The sequence below is a fragment of the Mizuhopecten yessoensis genome, unplaced genomic scaffold (assembly GCF_002113885.1).
Source record: "Mizuhopecten yessoensis strain PY_sf001 unplaced genomic scaffold, ASM211388v2 scaffold4631, whole genome shotgun sequence".
In the NCBI taxonomy this organism is placed as follows: Eukaryota; Metazoa; Mollusca; class Bivalvia; order Pectinida; family Pectinidae; genus Mizuhopecten; species Mizuhopecten yessoensis.
This window is the reverse complement of record NW_018405643.1, coordinates 1,445,994-1,468,694: the sequence shown is the minus strand read 5'-3', so window position 1 is coordinate 1,468,694 and position 22,701 is coordinate 1,445,994. Positions and strand designations below refer to the sequence as shown.

General features: G+C 38.0%; 1 protein-coding gene across 4 annotated transcripts in view; it reads right to left on the bottom strand.

Moving 5' to 3' along the window:
- Window positions 1-4,211: 4,211 nt before the first annotated feature.
- Window positions 4,212-22,701, bottom strand: part of LOC110449543 (protein Fe65 homolog) — a 159,995-nt gene continuing 141,505 nt past the window's right edge. For 3 of the 4 annotated variants that reach the window (XM_021496490.1, XM_021496486.1, XM_021496488.1), the window contains 7 exons: window positions 21,441-21,527; window positions 20,337-20,452; window positions 18,664-18,737; window positions 17,309-17,417; window positions 16,942-17,007; window positions 14,741-15,004; window positions 4,212-9,748 (listed from right to left, as the gene is read on the bottom strand). In XM_021496490.1, coding sequence (XP_021352165.1) covers window positions 14,765-15,004; window positions 16,942-17,007; window positions 17,309-17,417; window positions 18,664-18,737; window positions 20,337-20,452; window positions 21,441-21,527 — 692 coding nt within the window. In that variant the 3' untranslated portion in view covers window positions 4,212-9,748; window positions 14,741-14,764. The remainder of the gene's footprint in view (window positions 9,749-14,740; window positions 15,005-16,941; window positions 17,008-17,308; window positions 17,418-18,663; window positions 18,738-20,336; window positions 20,453-21,440; window positions 21,528-22,701) is intronic. The other variant, XM_021496489.1, reaches the window with a different exon arrangement.

Below are 22,701 nucleotides of genomic sequence, written 5' to 3'. Positions count from 1 at the left end.
CAATCCTAATGTATATCAGATTGATAGAGGGGTCAGAAATAAGTAAATGTTAGATTTGAAAATTGAGGCAAAATGTGGAATGATTTCTAATGCTCATCCAACTTTCATTCTGAGTTCCCCAATTTTAGCAGCCTTTCTCAGAAAACTTAAGTTAATCTTAATTACAAACCATATTTCTGTAAACAAAACACCACTGGCCCAGAGATCATGAAACAATCTTAAGTCTAAAATTATCATAAGTTCTGACTTAACAAATCACAAAAAAAATATCATCAAAAGTGACGTCATGTGTGATTGACTGAGCAACAACTTAAGTTTAAGATTATTTCATGATTACTGGTTGAGGGGGCCATTTGCCTTAGTGGCCTTCAAAGTGGGTCAAGGTCATAAATATAAACAAATATGGATGGCTATCAACCAGAGCAGTTATATGTTACTGGCCTGTTAATCCTCAAAAGTATTATGGTTCGGTTAAGGTCATTTAACAGATTTGACCCTGTTGACCTTGAAAGTGGGCCAAGGTTCTTCATTTGAACAAACTTCATATATAGCCCTCCACCTTATAAAGCCGTGTTTCGCGATACTACGCTATAATCATATTCGAGTACAAATTATTTGAAATTTTAAGCATATTTGACCCATATGCCCTTAGTTCACTCACCTCTGAGAACACATTTGAACTCCTCCAATTCAAATGTTGGAATAGTTCATTACGAAATTTCAGGGGTGAATGAGTTAAAAGAAGCAAAGCTAGAAAATCCTTTGTAATACATACACAAACAGTGATAGCTAGCTAGGCTTGCTGTGTCCAGGTAAATCAGCTCGGAATATTCTTATTTGGTTGAAAATGTCATTAGAGTATTACAAATTAGGTTTGTATGGATCAGGCAACTTGGCTCATCATCAATAAATTAGGCTATGTATCACTCAGTATAATGTGGCATGTTATCGGTGACTATTTTGTGATTCCATCAGAAAGTAATTATTGTTGAATGTATACGTAGATATCATGATATTTTGACAGGTAACCCCCTGCCTTGTATACACACCTATATAATGAGCCCAAGAATGTACTAAGTGTCTCACGATCTCTCAAGTTCTGTTTGTTCTCCTGACTTTTTAGATAATAGTCGTTAACAGGTTGCTGTCCTTTTTTTAAGTGTGGATTATGTAATGTATAATACATTCAAATAATTCTGAGGGAAAATATCAATCGTTGCTCTACTTCACCAAATAATGTGATCGTGTGCTTTGTAATCAATTTCATGTGTAATATCGTGGTACCACAAAAGCTGTATTTCAATTTACAAATCTTATTTGAGCAATCAGGACAAGCATGAATATCATGCTTTAAATTATCTTCCTCAAAATTTAAATTGCTAGTCTTGATGTCTTCTACTTAGCATTGTCTAGAAGAACATGTTGTTTTTTCTGTAACCTTTCAACTCAGAATCCCCAGGGACCATACAAAGGAGAAAGTTATGATTCTTGTTTGTATGTGTTTTACGTCCTATTAAAAGGTTTGCCAGGTTTTGGTGGTGGAGGAAAGCCGGAGTTCCCGGAGAAAAACCACGGACGTACGGTCAGTACCTGGCGACTGCCCCACGTAGGTATCGAACCCACGACCCAGTGGTGGAGGACTAGTGGTAGCAGAATGTCGGCCGCCTTAACCACGTGGCCACCGCTGTTATGATTCATTTCGGTACAGATATTCCCTGGATATTAGATCAAATCTATGATGACAAATAGAAACTAGTGAGTCTACATTTATTTCTTGTACTAGTAGGGTTATGATTCTGACTGGGCTATTGGCGGTAGCTTGCCTGTTAGGGTTAATGTTTAACATAACTAGAAACACATCCTGCTGCAGAAATGAGCATTGCAGGTCTCGTACTGCATACTTGCCAACCTTTTGATATTTCCATGGGGGAGATTCAGCTTGCACAGAATTAAAAGCATAAAAATAATGTGTGCATGTACACCCTAGGGAAAAATTGGCACTTTTAAAAGGCATCTTTTGAGCTGTTCTTTCATATGAAATCATCAGATCTTAGAGAAGAGGAATAGTTTAGCAAATCTCTGGTTGAAAATGCTCAATTCAAGGGTCCAAAATCAGGAGCCTTCTTCACAATAGGGAGAGTTGGCAAGCATGTTCTTGTAACATTTAATGTTTTATTTTTATTTTACATGTACCTATCTACAATGTTTCCTCGTGTTTACTATTTAGGTATATGTTACCATCAGTTTGAGGTTTTATACAATGCTGCACAACTTTTCAAACATTTTGTGTTAAAGACATGTACAGTTATAAAAAAAAACACTTTATTGTGATAATGTTATCATTTATTTCATATCTTTAACTCATCCACCCCTGAAATTTCGTAATGAATTATTCCAACCTTTGAACTGGAAGAGTTCAAATGTGTCTTCAGGGGTGAATTAGTTAATTTTGTTATCATTAAGTCATCTGTCCATGTCATGTTTTGCTTAATATCATGTTTTCCTCAGACAAAAGAGAAGTATGAATACAGTGTTAAACAATAATGCGATAAAGCATATTGATATGTTATCCTGTAGTTGACTTTATTCTATATCCTCCCGATACCGTAATGGGTTGGAATGAAATAATCTTAATGCATGTACTTTGTTTTCTCTCATTTCCATGTGTGTGTAAAATAGAGCTGTCAAGGGTAAGAAAGGGGTGTAGGAAATTTCTATCTTACACCCCATTTCACGTGACGTGAGGTCACAATGGCTCAACAATGACGTGATGTCAAGAGTTTGGAAATCTTTGATGCAAAAATGCGGAAAAGGCGACGTGATGAAATTAAAACCTTTTATGGTATATTTACTGCATACGTTAGAAAGATGCGATTCTTTTGATCAAACATTGTTTACAAATATGGGGTATGCTTCATCTGGCCGACTGATTCGTTTTTGTCTAAAAAGCTCAGGGGGAAAATTGATATTTTCAAAATGGTAGCCAGTCCAAACCCATTTTTGGTGATTTTAGGTGAAGAAATATTGTAAAAATCAGTGGAAATGTTTGAAAAGCTTTCTGTCTTTGGACAATGCCAGATAAAAACTTAAGTTCTTAACCACAAATGCTTGTGCAGTTTGGCCAGTCATGTTTGCAATGCCTTGTTCACCACTGCAGTGAATGAGGGGAAGTAATTCCCATTCCACCAGCAACTAAAGCTAACTGTCCATAGTGAAGGGACTCAGACAACTAAATCATTTACTATATGTTATTACCGAACATTTTAGCTAATAACTTTAATATTTGAAGTTCAACACCGGTGACAAGTGTCTAGATTCATAAATACATACCTTGCAAAGGTTACAAAACGACTTCTTTGATAGGTTTAGTGGCATATTAGAGTGTCACAGCGTCCAGAAAGTTGACAACCGGAATTTTACAAGCAAAACCGGTGACCCAAAACAGAAACGCCCCCAGACATTTTGCCCCTGTGCAAATCCGCACACAGACATGGAAATATGTCAAAAGTATACATTTTTCAAAAGTTAAATACCTGAACATTTCATCTATCTAAAAATCTATCATCAGTTCCTTATTAAACTTTCTCAGTGGCCCAGTAATTAGCCGGAACTCATTTTAGATAGGGACTACAAACGTAAGAAACACTTGCTGATTGGCTGATTTAGTTGTGCGAGTCCTGAAACTGCCTGGGTAAAATGTTACTTTTTACATTAAATCATTCAAACCTGAAGACACATTTGAACTCTTCCAATTCAAAGGTTAGAATAGACCATTATGAAATTTCAGGGGTGAATACGTTAAAAGCAATTCCAATGTATATGAACTTTCCCGAATACACTCACAAAATGTAAATATATTGAATACAGATTGGTCACATTGTAAGTTACTGATCTCAAAACAGACGGACAGCCTTCAATTTCACTCAACTGTAGACTTCCCACAGGTGTTATAACTTCACCAAACATATCCAACTTTTCAAAGTCAATAGAAGGATCTCTGGATTAAAACTCCAAATTGTAGGTCCTGTGTCCTAGGTCATTAAAAAGACCCCTTTGTAGAGACAGAGATTTGATGTGCCACTTCTGCTTCACAAGCTGTTTACCATAATAGTCTCTGACTAAAATATAGATGTTGACAATGGTGAGTTATAAGTGATGACCGAGTAAGTCCTAAACGAAGATTCAGTTGAAATAAAAACAAGACTGTTGACTGATATGGGTAACTGATTTTATTCCACGTCATGATTCCTTCAACAAATTTGGTGTTGATGCGATAATACAAGTCACAAAACAGGAAGCTTTTGTATAACCAGACATTGCCACGACAACACAAAATGGTGGTGTGATAAAGCGTTGCCACTAGTGACGAGGAAGAACATCTAAAGATACGGCCGTGGTATGATAATGATACATAGAAACGGACCAGACAGGAAAGTATTAACAATTTGCATGGTAACAAGAAAAACATGACAATCAAAGAACTATAGGTATTGATAGAAAAAAAGTTATTTCCATTATTAATTGAGAAAAAAAGGAAGAGAAAAAGTTTTATCAAGATACAACTTTTAAATGCATTTAACTGATTCTCAAAATTAAATCTTAATTTTTTCTTACAGCAAATCAACGATGTAACAATTAATATTTATGTTAAAACTTGAAATATTTATTTCATTTGATAATGATTCTTGTGATCAGACGAGAGCAGGCAAGGGGAGACAAATCCTGATGTGTTGATAAAACCTTCCAGCCAGACAAATAAAAAATCCATCGAATTACAAATCATAAATTATATTTACTAAAGGTTAAACATGGCTACCTGCTTGCAAGCTAATTAAAATACAACATTATGCATCAAGGTTTATAGTGATATAATTGGACAGAAGACAATGAAGTCACGCTTGTCGCGATTTAATATATAACTTGGGAATACAATGGAGTACAACCTTATATATAATGTAACATAACACAGTGTATATCCACAAATACACGTAATAAGTTCTCATCAAAACACACAAAAAAATAACACAATTATCAATACTGGCCAACAAAGCATATCAAAAACTGTACATATCGCCTTGGTTTTGTGTGTTAGACAAGGCATTCACACAGGCCAACGACCAACAAAAGATTCACAAAACAAACACAGGGAACAAAGTTAATCGAATAATATCCATTTGAAATGGACATACATGACTTAATTGTGTGAAGGGTGATAGAAAACTATATCTTTAACCACAAATAATGGAATCTTTGAACCTTTTGCACTTCAAAGAACGAAGGTAGTGTTTTTTTACTTTATGTAACATGGATTTGAAGGAAGCATGTCTTTCTGATATAAAAAAGAAAATTTTGAAAGGAGACACATTTTAGTTTGTGTCACACGACATCAATCTAAATAGAAAACCATTTACATCACACCAGCATCTCTTGTGTCATACCTGAAATAATTACAGGTAAAATAATGGTATAAACTGATCCATCAAGGACTGGAATGTAAAGCTAATACAAAACTACACTTCAAGTAGTAGCAAGAGTCTATGAACTCGACCAATAGTCAATGAATGCTACCAGACGTCTATGAACACCATAAGTTATCAATGAACACTAAAAGTAATCCATGAACACCACAAGTAGTCCATCAACACTTAAGTAGTCCATGAACAGTGCCATAAACTCATGAACACTCAAAGTAGTACATGAACACCACAAGTAGTCCGTGAACACTTAAGTAGTCCATGAACAGTTAAAGTAGTACATGAACACTACAAGTAGCTCATGAACACCATAAGTAGCCCATGAACACTATAAGTAGGCCATGATCACTAAAACCAGCCAATGAAAACTGCAAGTAGCCCAAGAACACCACAAGTTGCCCATGAACACCACAAGTAGCCCATGAACACCACAAGTAGCCCATGAACACTCAAACTAGCCCATGAACACTACAAGTAGCCCATGAATAGTTAAAGTAGCCCATGAACACTACAAGTAGCCCATGGACATCACAAGTAGTCTGTGAACAGTACCAGTAGTACATGTATGCTATCACTAGTTGCCTGTGATTGCTACCTGTGAGTAGTCCAGAAACACAGCAGGAAATACATATAGATATATATGATAGTTGTAGTCTCTAAATACTACAAGTAGTCTATGATTATCTTTTTAACGTGATACACCTCTATGTAAAGTCACTAACCTAGATATACACAGCCTTATGATGTGTGTAAACTGTTACGCAGTGTTAACACAATACAAGTATAAATTACATAATAAATACAACAATAATACGGTACTGTTATCACTTCTCCTTAAATTAAAGCTAAAACAATCCAAACAATCTCAATCAAAAACAAATGATAAAAAGTCATTTATGTTTACTTTGTGTCGTGTTTCTAGCCACAAAGGTCAGAAGTTATTGACAAATTGTTAAATTTACTAGATTTCACACAAAAGTGCACAGCATTCTGTCCATCACACAAAATCTACAATTTATATTTACCTAAATATCATCTTTAATAGGCCAAAAATGACATTTAATAAAAAAAAAAAATAAATAAATAAATAAATCTTTCTTTAATAAAACATAACCAGGTAAATATCCTGATTTGATTTGAATTAAAAAATTGTTTGTCAAAAACCTGTAACAAGCCAACGATAATTAACAAATTTTACAACAACATTGCACTGATTCAATGGAATATAGTCAGTTCCTCCTTCAACAGAAATCTACGGTCAAATATTTATCGTGATATTTCTATCGCAGGCTAGATAGCGGAAGCACAAATAAATTGGGTTAAGGGTTGATTTTAAAAAGCAAAAGCATTTTATAATCATAAACAATAGAGAACTGATATTTTGTAAAAGGTAATATTTAAATATCACAACTGTTTTACTAAATGCCCAAAATCCTTTGGTTTACACAACGATGAAGTTAACAAGATTACCAGGCACATTTATAAAAATTCTAATTATTTAAACCAAAAGGAACACAAAACAAGATAAAATTCAGTTTCAAAGGCTACATCATATTTAAAGTAATAGTTTAAAAAAATGAAAGCAAGTCTATGGCACTATAAAAATCCTGGAAGGTAGAAAAGCAGAGAAAGATAGAAAATGTTGATCACGTCTTTAACCCGTTCACCCCTTGGTAACTTTAGTAGACTCTACCATGCATTGATCTTGATGAGTCCATTATGGTCTACAGTGGTGAAAGGGTTAAATGTTAAGCTTTTTCAGGCACTGTTGCTAGATCTGTTTTTATAAATTCAGATGTTGGGATATTTTTAAATACATGTTCCAATATAACCTCAAAGAGATATTTTTTTCATTCATTAATGTGCAGATGTGATCTATTATTTTTAAATCTAATTACATGTACTGATAACATCTGCTTGGGATATGTTTAATAAATTGCCCTAATTGTGTTTGCTAATTCAATTAAGTACAAATGCAAATTTAGAACAATGTTACGGTAAGTAAAATAACTTTAAATATACAGGTCATATATTATTTTAAATAGTATAAAATAAATCACTGAAAACAAATCAAGAACAACACATATGGGGAGTAATGTATTTCTTGTTAGCATATCATTTCCTTACAAGCTAGGTTAAATGCAGTATGTGTGAATAACTGTTCTTAGAGATAATATGTATGCATTTGAAGATTCAAGGGAAATAACTCTTCATATCACAATCTGAATATTAATATGATACAACTTTCATTACACACCAGATAAGCATTATGTTCTATATTTGTATAATAAATTATCATATTTATCTCCTTTTCATAACAGTTAATGATACAGTTTATAATTAATCACTTTTTTATAAAGTAATGTCAACATTATAATTTCATGTATTTGCAGGGTTAAAGCAGCTGGTTTGGAAAAAAATGTTCAATATTTTCGAAGTTAAAAAATACTAACAACAAAAATATTCGGAAGAAAAAATTGTAAACACAGCATAAAAGCTTGCATAAATATGTGATCTCAAAATGAGAAAATCAAACTGCTCCATTTATTAATGTAGAAACACATGGACAGGACAAGTTAATAGGGGGAAAAGTTTCTGTATAGTAAGATATATATAAATAGGTGGTGATGTATAACTTATAAAGATCTTACAAATTAGCTAGTGGTTAGATTGGCCATGAGTCTAAGAATAAATTTGTACACATATGAAGAATCAGGGTTATAAAAGATAATAAAGATGCGATAAAAAATCTTACAAGAAATACAAAGACATGACTGAATATCTGAATAATAGTAAAATAAAATCTCATTTTTTTTCCTCTCAAAAAGACATTGATGTCTTCTAATGGCTGACATAAGTAACTTCTACTGATTACAAGGATAAAATGTGATAATAATAAAAACAAGATCTCATATCCCAGATCTATCGGGTACATATATATCTCAAACAAGATCTTACAAAAAGAATTACAAGTACTCCATCCATGATGATGGTTTTAAAACCTTATCCAGGAAAACTAAAATCAAACATAAAATGCATTTTTGGTGTATAAGATTTAAAATCTACATTTCTATCAGTTTTTTATGATTTAAGTTACTACTCGGATATAAAGGATATTATTAAGTATAAAAATCTTACTTCGAATAAATAAAAATGGAATTGAGACTCTTAATGATTTTATCAAAATGATCTATGTGTGAGAAACTTTAGGATACAAGCAGATCTTTTCACTACAATAATATTATAGAGACACATTCAGATGAACACTTTACAGCGATATGGTCAATGTCTAATGCTAGAAACGAGGGTGTGAGTGATTGATATTGCACACAGACAAATGTAACCATGGCAACTATTATTTAGTGTCACAGTTAGTGATGAACGCAACCACTACATGAGTAGCGTAAGCATCGCTATGTTACCAAATCGTAAACATAGCAAAAGCATTGATGTAGTAAATATATTGCAATTCATAAATCAATTATCGCAACGTCCTATTCTAACATATTCGTAATTATGTAAAAGTTTACGATGAAAACAAAGATTGACCATTAACACTCTTAATACAAGACAGTTATATTAATAAACTGCTTGGTGATACAATCTACAAAATGTAGTATTCAAAATTGACAATTCAACATTTTACACATCGAATGCTTAAGACATATACATAATTATAGTACATGTATAATATTCAATGCATCAAGCATATGGTTGAAAATAAATAATCAAAAAATCAATGTGATTATCAATGTTTGGTCCATCTATTTTATAAATCAGTGTCATGTGGATGCTTTAAGAACATTCACATCATAAATCAATGTCACATGAATGCTTGGAACGTTCACATTATCACATCAAGTCAAAAGCAATATTTTTATGTAAAATTGTAATAATCACAATGTATATTGTACGATAGTGACATTTTGATTGGCATGCCTGACCTATGACTTCTACTCTGACCTATGACCTATATGTTGAGTGTCTACACATGTACACCTATCTACAGCTACTTCACAAAGAGTGTCATCTGACCACAGGTAACATGTGCAGTACATGACAGGAACCTCATCGTAACAACAAATGTAAAGTCTGCAGTAGCTCGCCCAAAATTACACGACATCACGAACTTCCTGTATGACAGCTAGGCTCCGTTTGGCAGGGTGTCGCAAGCAGAAAAACCACCCTAGCAACTGTCGTCATGGTTACTTGGTGGGAGACTTGAGAGTTTCAATCATATTCTGGACACTATGTCTGAAGCAAGCACCCAAGGTCTGTGGGAAGAAGAGGAGATTTGTCTTTTAGTTATTGAGTTACTGATACATTGTAGTTTAATTGTCTACACACTGGAAACAGGTGGAGCATCAATGTTAATTACAATTAAACTATTTCAAAAATGATTTTTAACTCATTCACCCCTGGAATTTCATAATGAACTATTCCAACTTTTGAATTGGAAGGGTTCAGTTGTGTCTGCAGGGGTGAATGAGTTAAACAAAAGAATTTCCTAATTAGGTTCATATCTTTTAGCACAGCCACTTAAAAAACACATGTATTGGACCATTTTCTATTTGAGTACAAACTGTAACATGTTTTTGTACAAATAGGTAGTCAAGCTTACTTTGTTGGGCCATTGGTGACTAGCTAAATTATATATATTGTTTCGTAATTTTTTACTAGGCATACCATTTTGAAGAATCCATTTTCATAAGAATATTATCTTGAATTAATTCAACTGTTTTTGTTTATTTCATTTAATTTCAATGTTTTCCAAATAAATATATCAGTTTACAAAGTTTAGCCTTTTCACATGCTAGATATACATGTATACAATCATAGGGATTAGTAAGGTTAACTCTAGCTTAACCAGCCGAAGGATTAGTTCAACCAACTGCATCAAAACTGTCATCTAAGCCTAACGACCAAACAAGTTGTGCGTTTTCAAGGTTATTTTACCATGGAACCTTGGTAGACTGGTACTGATTTTTAAATCAAATTTCCGTATTTTTAACTCATTCACCCCTGAAGACACATTTGAACCCTTCGAATTCAAAGGTTGGATGAGTTCATTATGAAATAATGGGGTGAATGAGTTAACTACAGAGTTACTGGAGTGGATTACAATTCTACTAGCCCAGCGCCTGGGGTAATTTCGTTTCTATGTCTGGACCTACACAAATTTCCTTTTTTTGTTAAGAAAATATACTGTGTGGATTTTTCAAAATCTGTCTGTGGCTATTACTTAAAAAAGGGAATTTGTGCATCTCCGTAGTGTTAAAATGTTTCAAATAAACAAATAGATTTTAAATGATTTCAAATGAAAAAAAGAAACAAAAGCAACAACTACAATATGTAACACCAATACACAACACCAAAGTGGATAAGAACAGGCTAAAATAAAAGTTGAAATTCTAAACATTGGGTACCATGTCGACTTTGAGGCATATCACTTCTTATTTATTGCAATATGTACTAATCATATTGGTTATAAAAATCTTAAATAATTTGTGAACTGATGAAATATAAGGAAATGGAAAGTCAATCTTTTTGTGTGTACATGTATGACATTTACCACTGTGAGGTAACTATTCATTTTGAATATTATATGCAAGGACTAAACTGTCATTTATCATTCTCAATTCACTACCAATGGAGTTTTGCAAATTTTAAAACATTTTAATGCTGAGAAGTATATTATATTTTAAACAATGAAAAAGAAGATTGATAAGTGAAGTTCAGTGTAAAATGGCTGAATAGCAAGACAACAAGGTTAGTGGTGGCTGTATAGTAGAACAACCAGGTAAGTGGTGGATGGGTAGTAGAACAACCAGGTTAGCGGTGGCTGTATAGTAGAACAACAAGGTTAGTGGTTGCTGGATAGAAGAACAACCAGGTTAAAGGTGACTGGATAGAAGAAAAACCAGGTTAGTGGGGGCTGGATAGTAGAACAACCCGGTTAGTGGTGGCTGGATAGTAGAAAAACCAGGTTAGCGGTGGCAGTATAGTAGGACAACCAGGTTAGTGGTGTCTGTATAGTAAAACAACCAGGTTAGTGGTGGCTTGATAGTACAACAACCTGGTTAGTGGTGGCTGGATAGCACAACAACCTGGTTAGTGGTGGCAGTATAGTAGAACAACCTGGTTAGTGGTGGCTGGATAGCAGAACAACCAGGTTAGTATTGGCTGGATAGTAGAACAACCATCTTAGGGGTGGCTGTATAGTAGAACAACCCGGTTAGGGGTGTCTGTATAGTAGAAAAACCAGGTTAGTGGTGGCTGGGTAGTAGAACAACCAGGTTAGTAGGGGCTGTATAGTAGAACAACCATCTTAGGGGTGGCTGTATAGTAGAACAACCGGGTTAGTGGTGGCTGTATAGTAAAACAACCATGTTAGTGGTGGCTGGATAGTAGAACACCCAGGTTAGTGGTGGCTGGATGGTAGAACAACCAGGTTAGTAGTGGCTGTCTAGTAGACCAACCAGGTTAGTGGTGGCAGTATAGTAGAACAACCAGGTTAGTAGGGGCTGTATAGTAGAACAACCAGGTACGTGGTGGATGGCTAGTAGAACAAACAGGTTAGGGGTGTCTGTATAGTAGAAAAACCAGGTTAGCGGTGGCAGTATAGTAGGACAACCAGGTTAGTATTGGCTGGATAGTAGAACAACCCGGTTAGTGGTGGCTGGATAGTTGAAAAAGAAGATTGATAAGTGAAGTTCAGTGTAAAATGACTGAATAGCAAGACAACAAGGTTAGTGGTGGCTGTATAGAAGAACAACCAGGTAAGTGGTGGATGGTTAGTAGAACAACCAGGTTAGTGCCGGTTGCATAGTAGAACAACCAGTTTAGTGGTGTCTGTATAGTAGCACAACCAGGTAAGTGGTGGATGGATCGTCGAACCACCAGGTTAGGGGTGTCTGTATAGTAGAACAGCCAGGTAAGCGGTGGATGGATAGTAGAACAAACAGGTTAGGGGTGTCTGTATAGTAGAAAAACCAGGTTAGTGGTGGCTGGCTAGTAGAACAACCAGGTTAGTAGTGGCTGGATAGTAGAACAACCCGGTTAGGGGTGTCTGTATAGTAGAACAGCCAGGTAAGCGGTGGATGGATAGTAGAACAATCAGGTTAGTGGTGGCTGTATAGAAGAACAACCAGGTAAGTGGTGGATGGATAGGAGAACAACCAGGTTAGTGGGGGCTGTATAGTAGAACAACCAGGATAGTAGTGGCTGTATAGTAGAACATCCAGGTTAGTGGTGGCTGGATATTAGAACAACCAGGTTAGTATTGGCTGTATAGTAGAACAACCAGCTTAGTAGTGGCTGGATAGTAGAACAACAAGGGTAGTGGTGTCTGTATAGTAGAACACCCAGGTTAGTGGTGGCTGGATACTAGAACAACCAGGTTAGTGGTTTCTGTATAGTAGAACAACCAGGGTAGTGGTGGATGGATAGTAGAACAACCCGGTTAGTGGTGGCTGGATAGTTGAAAAAGAAGATTGATAAGTGAAGTTCAGTGTAAAATGACTGAATAGCAAGACAACAAGGTTAGTGGTGGCTGGATAGCAGAACAACCAGGTTAGTGGTGGGGGTATAGTAGAACAACCAGGGTAGTAGTGGCTGTATAGGAGAACAACCAGGTTAGGGGTGGCTGGATAGAAGAACAACCTGGTTAGTGGTGGCTGGATAGTAGAGCAGCCAGGTTAGTGGTGGATGGATAGTAGAACAAACAGGTTAGTGGTGGCTGTATAGAAGAACAACCAGGTAAGTGGTGGATGGATCGTAGAACAACCAGGTTAGGGGGGGCTGTATAGTAGAACAACCAGATTAGTGGTGGATGTATAGTAGAACAACAAGGTTAGTGGTTGCTGGATAGTAGAACAGCCAGGTTAGCGGTGGCAGTATAGTAGGACAACCAGGTTAGTGGTGTCTGTATAGTAAAACAACCAGGTTAGGGGTGGCTGGATAGTAAAACAACCGGGTTAGTGGTGGCTGTATAGTAAAACAACCATGTTAGTGGTGGCTGGATAGTAAAACAACCGGGTTAGTGGTGGCTGTATAGTAAAACAACCATCTTAGGGGTGTCTGTATAGTAGAAAAACCAGGTAAGTGGTGGATGGGTAGTAGAACAACCAGGTTAGGGGGGGCTGTATAGTAGAACAACCAGGGTAGTGGTGGATGGATAGTAGAACAAACAGGTTAGGGGTGTCTGTATAGTAGAACAGCCAGGTAAGCGGTGGATGGATAGTAGAACAACCCGGTTAGGGGTGTCTGTATAGTAGAACAACCAGGATAGTGGTGGCTGTATAGTAGAACAACTAGCTTAGTGGTGGCTGGATAGAAGAACAGCCAGGTTAGTGGTGGATGTATAGTAGAACAACCTGGTTAGTGGTGGCAGTATAGTAGAACAACAAGGTTAGTGGTTGCTGGATAGAAGAACAACCAGGATAGTGGTGGCTGTATAGTAGAACAGCCAGGTAAGCGGTGGATGGATAGTAGAACAAACAGGTTAGTAGTGGCTGGATAGTAGAACAACCTGGTTAGTGGTGGCAGTATAGTAGAACAACCTGGTTAGTGGTGGCAGTATAGTAGAACAACAAGGTTAGTGGTGGCTGTATAGTAGCACAACCAGGTAAGTGGTGGATGGTTAGTAGAACAACCAGGTTAGTGGTGGCTGGATAGTACAACAACCTGGTTAGTGGTGGCTGGATAGTAGAACAACCAGGTTAGTGGTGGCTGCATAGTAGAACAACCAGGTTAGTGGTGGCTGTATAGTAAAACAACCAGCTTAGTGGTGGCTGGATAGTAGAACAACCAATTTATAAGTGAGTTATGTAGAACAACCAGGTTAGTGGTGTCTGTATAGTAGAACAACCAGCTTAGTGGTGGCTGGGTAGTAGAACAACCAATTTATAAGTGAGTTATGTAGAACAACCAGGTTAGTGGTGTCTGTATAGTAGAACAACCAGCTTAGTGGTGGCTGGATAGTAGAATAGTAGAACAACCAGGTTAGTGGTGGATGTATAGTAGAACAACCTGGTTAGTGGTGGCTGGATAGTAGAACAACCAGGTTAGTGGTGGCTGTATAGTAGAACAACCAGCTTAGTGGTGGCTGGATAGTAGAACAACCAATTTATAAGTGAGTTATGTAGCCATCAGCAGGAGTAAGCATTTACTATTTGTGTAAGTAACTTAGAACTGGTGAGTGAATTTTAATATTTGATTAATTTCTATATGTTATTGTAACCACAACCAATACAATTATATCTTACATTGTGTAAGGCCGACTCTCATCATCAGCTTGCTGTGGGAGTTTCCTCCTTGGGACTCAACGCTTTACTTTTAAATCGTGTAAATACACTATGGACACTGGATAGTCCAGCCTTGACCCCTGCATGGACACTAAGTGCCCCTGTCTTGACCCCTGCTTGAACACTGAGGGCCCCTGTTTTGACCCCAGCTTGCATCGACTGGGCCCCTGTTTTGACACTTGCTTGAACGGACTGGGCACCAGATTTGAGGGCTTCACTTATAGTCTTTTAGGGTCACGGGGTACAAAACAAGGAGAACAAAACAATATCAATATACACAAAACAATAATAGACAGTTACAATAAATAAAATTAGTTCACATAAAATAGTGAAAACTATAATAAAATTTACATAAAATAGTCAAAATTATAATACACTATACATAAAATAGTCAAAATTATAATAAAATTTACTTCAAATAGTCAAAATTATAATACAATATACATGGAACAAGCAGAAATAAAACACAACTGAATGTGAAATTCAGAAAATCCAAATGAATGTAATATTGTTGTAAAATTATGTACCCATATTTCATCAATATATCTACAAAATCAATAGTACACAGGTACTGTAAAATCTACCATGTACATATAAAAGTGGATCAGAATCACATGACATATCTACAGCTAAGAAACATAAGAAAATCATTGACAAAACAGAGCAGATTTTACTAAAAAGACAATCACAAGTAGAGGAGTAGGTGATGTAAAAGTGTCAGAAGCTAGCAGGCAGCTAAAAACGGTCCTTGAATTTCGGTTAGTGTTATAAAATTTTACCAACATGTACCTGGAGGACATTTTGGAGGTAAGGGTTCCTGAATTGAGATTACTAAGGGACCATTACTACCTTGCCTGTGGGTTGTTTTGGGATAGGGGTTGTTGGTGTGAGATTTAGGGTCGTTCTTACCTTGCCTGTGGGTTGTTTTGGGGTAGGGGTTGTTGGTGTGAGATTTAGGGTTACTCTTACCTTGCCTGTGGGTTGTTTGGGGGTAGGGGTTGTTGGTGTGAGAATAAGGGTTACTTTTACCTTGCCTGAGGGTTGTTTGGGGGTAGGGGTTGTTGGTGTGAGATTTAGGGTTACTCGTACCTTGCCTGTGGGTTGTTTGGGGGTAGGGGTTGTTGTTGTGAGATTTAGGGTTACTTTTACCTTGCCTGTGGGTTGTTTGGGGGGAGGGGATGTTGGTGTGAGATTTAGGGTTACTCTTACCTTGCCTGTGGGTTGTTTTGGGGTAGGGGTTGTTAGTGTGATATTTAGGGCACTCTTACCTTGCCTGTGGGTTGTTTGGGTGTAGGGATTGTTGGTGTGAGATTTAGGGTTACTCTTACCTTGCCTGTGGGTTGTTTTGGGGTAGAGGTTGTTAGTGTGATATTTAGGGCACTCTTACCTTGCCTGTGGGTTGTTTGGGTGTAGGGGTTGTTGGTGTGAGAATAAGGGTTACTTTAACCTTGCCTGAGGGTTGTTTGGGGGTAGGGGTTGTTGGTGGGAGATTTAGGGTTACTCTTACCTTGCCTGTGGGTTGTTTGGGTGTAGGGATTGTTGGTGTGAGATTTAGGGTTACTCTTACCTTGCCTGTGGGTTGTTTGGGGGTTTGGGTTGTTAGTGTGATATTTAGGGCACTCTTACCTTGCCTGTGGGTTGTTTGGGGGGAGGGGATGTTGGTGTGAGATTTAGGGTTACTCTTACCTTGCCTGTGGGTTGTTTTGGGGTAGAGGTTGTTAGTGTGATATTTAGGGTACTCTTACCTTGCCTGTGGGTTGTTTGGGGGTTTGGGTTGTTAGTGGGATATTTAGGGCACTCTTACCTTGCCTGTGGGTTGTTTGGGGGTGGGGGTTGTTGGTGTGAGATTTAGGGTTACTCTTACCTTGCCTGTGGGTTGTTTTGGGGTAGAGGTTGTTAGTGTGATATTTAGGGCACTCTTACCTTGCCTGTGGGTTGTTTGGGGGTAGGGGATGTTGGTGTGAGATTTAGGGTTACTCTTACCTTGCCTGTGGGTTGTTTGGGGGTTTGGGTTGTTAGTGTGATATTTAGGGCACTCTTACCTTGCCTGTGGGTTGTTTGGGGGGAGGGGTTGTTGGGGTGGGATTTAGGGTTACTCTTACCTTGCCTGTGGGTTGTTTGGGGGGAGGGGTTGTTGGGGTGGGATTTAGGGTTACTCTTACCTTGCCTGTGGGTTGTTTGGGGGTAGGGGTTGTTGGGTGGGCATCCAAACACTTCTGGTACCGCAGCTAAAGGCATCAACAAAACATGATTTTTGTGAAATACAATTTATAACTAAGTTTTGACAGTTACATTCAGAAATGTTTAACAGCTGTTTGTTTGTTAATCAGATAAGCCCACACATACTATTTGGGTAATTTGTCGTGAATAATGTTATATGTACATGTGCATGGTATAAATATGAACAAATTATAGGGAAATTTTAACTTTAGCACAATATGAGCTTCCACAAGTCAGTTAAATTATCAGTATTGATGGAACTGGCTTAAATATAACAAAGAAACAGACCTAGGTTATTTCTGGCTTTACCTTACAAGCTGCCTCTATGGTTTTACACAGTGGTCCAGCTGTCGGCTCACAGTGGAACACCTGGGCGTAGAACTGATCCTCCGCACCATGATTGATGAACGCACACACTCTGAAACAGTAGCCATATCATCTAATGCTAAAGCTGTTATGTAGGACGAGGAATAGTAATAGATATAGTGCCGTCACTGGGGCTGGACCCCACGATCCTTGGCTTTCCAGCCCGATGCTCTACCGCTGAGCTTAAGGGAAATTCCCTACAGCTGACGCTTGTAAGGCAACCTAATCAATGCACATCTTTTACACTATTCCCCCCTTTTTTCAATCACCAACCGAGGTTCCTTGACTCCCTGCTAAGGGTTCTCCTACCTCTAACGGGGAGGGTTAACAGCACCAATTTGTAGTAGGACAAGGAATAGTGGTTAAGATAGTGCCGTCGCTGGGGCGCGAACCCGCGATCTTTGGCTCCCGGCCAGCCTGATACTTTACCGCTGAGCTTAAGGGAAATTCCCTACAGCTGATGCTTATAAGGCAACCTAATCAATGCACATCTTTGACACTGTTATGCAGTTCTGTATACCAGGAAATGTTTGCTGCAGACTAACTTTCGCCCTTCGTAATGACTGAGAATTTACCACAACATAAAAATTAAGTGCAAAATGTTATTAACTATACATAGTAATAACATACAAAGGTCAAAGTTGGTTCGAATATATCATTGATTATAAAGATAATAATAAAAACATCTCAGAGAGCTGAAGCAGTGAAACGACAAAGTGTTGAAATCCTTTTTAGCAAAAGTGGAAATTTAGTAAAAAAAAATAATCTAACAACATAGCCTTCAGCAGAATTGGAGTTTGAGCACTAAATGGATCTATCTATATGTTATACTCCACAGAGACCAAAATGGCTTTAATGCGGAGGTAATGTGGATGCTCAATAAAAATCTTAATAAAAAAAATACTGGATTAAAATACTTCACACCTGGTTGATGTATGCATTGAACAGCTTTTGGTTGGCAATCATGGTCAATATGAATGCTGACTGGAAATGACAAATTAAACAATGCCAGCTTCATGGAATTTGTCTTTCCAGATGCCGTTCCCATTGACCATGAATTCCAACTGAATACAATAGTTCATGCATAACTGTTTAGATGGCATATCTAGTAAGTAGATGACCTTTCCGAATCTTCAAAAACTATTTCTTTACATCGTTGGGATAATGTGAGAAGTCAGACAAGCCTTATGAGACCACTGTACCATCAATATGCAGAGAATCGCAGTAGACAATCTATTATCTGTGAAGCTGGTTTGAGGCAGTTATCTCCCTTGGGATACTCGAAAACAAAAACTTACTTTGGATTTGTTACAGATATTCCCATGAACGCCAGGTATCTCACACGACATTCGTCAATTTTGTTCTCAGGTTTCTGAAAAATGAGAAAAGAAAATTGAGCGTTTCAAATTTAAGTACAGCCGAACAGTGTTGAATTGATTCCGAGTCACCTGAACACTCGTGAATGTCTACAGTTGCGGTGTCTCCACACTTTATGTTCGTCGAACTTCCGGTATTTGATGGATGAGTTTCAATGTGACTATGAAGGATAATATCCTGTTGAGAACAGTTTTCAATAAAATTGCCAAATGAATAATTTTTTTTATACATTTTCGTTTCACTAGTTAGATAAATCTGATTCATGCAGTTAGCAAGATTTGTGCACAGAAAGGGTCTCTCATGATAGAATTTAATCCAAAGGACATCTTTTTTTCTTTATAAAATAGATTCAATTACAACAGGTGAAGGAGCAATAAGTTGTATTCTTGTAGTTTATTAGAAGTGTCGACCGGTTTCGCCCCTACAGTGGGCTTCTTCAGGACAAAATTATAGGATATTTCTATCCCTGAAGTACTTTTTCCACCATTAAGAAAACCACGGTGTTGGCTCTACCCTTGCCTTGTTTTTTTCTTTATTTTATCACTAGACATAGACAAGCTGCGCAGTGCTGTGCTGAAATGATTATCTAGTGCACGATGTTTGTTAATCTCTTGTGTGATCAAAACATGACATTTAAAATGTGTCCTCCAATCGAAAGTTTCGCAATCCTCGTGCGGTCAAATTCTACCTTACTTGTAGTCTTAAAATCTTCACAAAATTTTAATCAAATTAAGAAATTAATTAAGAAAGCAGAGAATTACGTTCAGAAAAAAGGAACCTCATTATATTAAACACAGCAACACACAGCCCACACCCTCTCGAGGTTTCTTTGTGGTTTTCAATTTTTATATCTTGATTTTTTTTTTTTTAACTAAAGATCAAACTCCTTAAAGACAAAGATCAAACTCCGGAAAAACAAAGATCAAACTCTTGAAAGACCCTTCTTTCTGCATATATGATTGTTGTTTCCAGGAAGGAACATGGACCGTCTATCAGATGATCAAATTATAGATTCTGTTTCTCCTATCAATCACACATGTAATTGTAACAGGACTGGACTCGGCCACTGTCCAAGTACCACTGTCAACCCAGGTTCAATTTGGTTGCCGTCAGGTTCCTCTGTTTAATACATTACCCTTAATTGGACTCTCAAAACAACATGTACTAGGACACTTAATGTAGACACACAATTTTGTAAGCATAAGACCCCTTAAAAGATTTCCTTTTACACCTAGCCCCCACAAAGTCGCTTCTCTATCTGCCACCTGTGGACGTGCTGAGTACGTAGCTCTGTGGGCCAAGCTCCTGAGAAGAAATCCCAGAACCCAGGGACCTAGAAAACTGTTTAACCTAAATGGAACGACCAATAAGCAACTCAATGCTTCTGTCGCTCAGGTCAAAGCTTGATCGATTGACAATAATTAATTTAAAGCCTGTGCCCAGCATTTTAAACACAAGTTTACGAAATATGGATGTGTCACCATTTTGATTCTGATCAGTGATTAAAGACTAAAAAGACAAGACCTTAAATTATGTCATAAACAGCTACAGGTGTTAACATCGCTGTGACACAACATTGTCCGATCAGACTTACCCCATGCTCGGAAATGGTAATGGTAGAGGGAGCAATGTTGACGTTGACAAAAAGCCACTTTTCTGGCGGAACTCGCAGAAGGGCAGCGTCAATAGCCCCATTGATCACCTCTGTCCCTGTTAATGATAGTAAAAAAACCTCACTACATCATCTCATTTAGTGAGAATACTGAGAATAATTGGATATATATATATTTATATATTCAAAAGAGCACTTTCCTATTTTGGATCGCTTATTTTCAAATGCACAAAAATGAAAAGGGAGGGAAGAGATTGGTAGGGAAAGAAATGTTGGGATGTTGGGAGGGGTCAGTGGAGAGGGGACTGTGGGGAGGGGACTGTGGGGATGGGACTGTGGGGAGGGGACTGTGGGGAGGGGAATGTGGAGATGGACTGTGGGGAGTGGACTGTGGGGAGGGGACTGTGGAGATGGGACTGTGGGGGAGTGGACTGTGGGGAGTGGACTGTGGGGAGGGGACTGTGGGGAGGGGACTGTGGAGAGGGGACTGTGGGGAGGGGACTGTGGGGAGGGAACTATGGGGAAGGAACTGTGGGGAGTGGACTGTTGGGGGGGACTGTGGGGAGGGGATGGTGGGGAGGGGTCAGTGGAGAGGGGACTGTGGGGAGGGGTCAGTGGAGAGGGGACTGTGGGGAGGGGTTGGTGGGGGAGGAATCAGTGTGTTTTGGGGGAGGGGTGTCTGTGGGAAGGGGTTGGAGAGAGGGGTCAGCAGGGAGGGGTCTGTTTTGAAGGGGTTGGTGGGGGAAGAATCAGTGTGTGTTGGGGGAAGGGGTGTCTGTGGGAAGGGGTCATCAGGGAGGGGTCTGATTTGAAGGAGTTATTGGGGTCTGGGGGGAGGGGTCTGTTGTGAAGTGTCTGTCAAAAGGGGTCTGTTGTGAAGGGTCTATGGGGACGGGTAAGTGAGAGAGAGGGGGGGGGGAGAGTCTGTGGGAAGGGGTTTGGAGAGAGGGATCATCAGGGAGAGGTCTGTTTTGAAGGAGTTGGTGGGGTCTGGGGAGGGTTAATAAGGAGGGGCTGGTTGGGTGGGGTTGGTTAGGAGGGGTAGAGGGAGAGGGAGAGTGATGAGCAAAAAGTGTGGTGGTTTACCTGAAGGCCTTGTGACACACTCCAGACCGATATAATGACAGCGGATGATCTTCTTTGGCTCCTCCATGGGGGTGGGGAAAGAAGCATCTGGAAATAACACAGGCATCAGTGTAACCATATAAAATGTAACTATAACCCTAAGGTAATATAAAACAGGTTGTACAGAGTTCAGCCAGTACCCTTAATCCTGCTCTTTATGATCATCTAAACTGGTGGAAGCTAAAGTTGAAATGTTTCTACAGCGAAGGTGTTACTTAAAAAAAGGTCAATATTTTTCAATAAATCTAAAGATTGTAGAATGTGAAAGACAGCTAGATAGCCCAACACAGGGGATATATTTCATGCCTTTTCCCCCCTTTAAATCATCTGTGTAGTCCATTATATAGTATAAAGGTTTAGTCCACTTTATAAATAAAGGAGCAACAGGTTGAATACTCGGAGGACAAGATTGAGTTACATTTTATGCATTATCAGTCAAAACAATGAAACATTTGAGATTTTGCAACAGAAGTAATCTCAATAAAACAATGATTCTATCTCGAATAGAGATTCACAAATGTTAGGCAGACATTTGGGTACTAATTTTACTACCAGCTCTGTCAGGAAATCAATAACACTTTTCAAATACTGTACAACTGTCTCTTAAAGAAAACCATGTGTGATGAACACATATACCTAGTAAACTTGCTATGGAGAATATTTACAGGCTGAACCTATAACTTACAGCAGTCTTGCTATGGAGAATGTTAACAGGCTGAACCTATAACTTACAGTAGTTTTGCTATGGAGAATGTTTACAGGCTGAACCTATAACTTACAGTAGTCTTGCTATTGAGAATGTTTACAGGCTGAACCTATAACTTATAGTAGTCGTGTTATGGAGAATGTTAACAGGCTGAACCTATAACTTACAGTGGTCTTGTTATGGAGAATGTTTACAGGCTGGCCCTATAACTTACAGTAGTTTTGCTATGGAGAATGTTTACATGCTGAACCTATAACTTACAGTATTCTTGTTATGGAGAATGTTTACTGGCTGAACCTATAACTTATAGTAGTAGTCTTGTTATGGAGAATGATTATAGGCTGAACCTATAACTTACAGTAATTTTGCTATGGAGAAGGTCTACTGGCTGAACCTATAACTTATAGTAGTAGTCTTGTTATGGAGAATGATTATAGGCTGAACCTATAACTTAAGTAGTCTTGCTATGGAGAATGTATACAGGCTGAACCTATAACTTAGAGTAATCTTGTTATG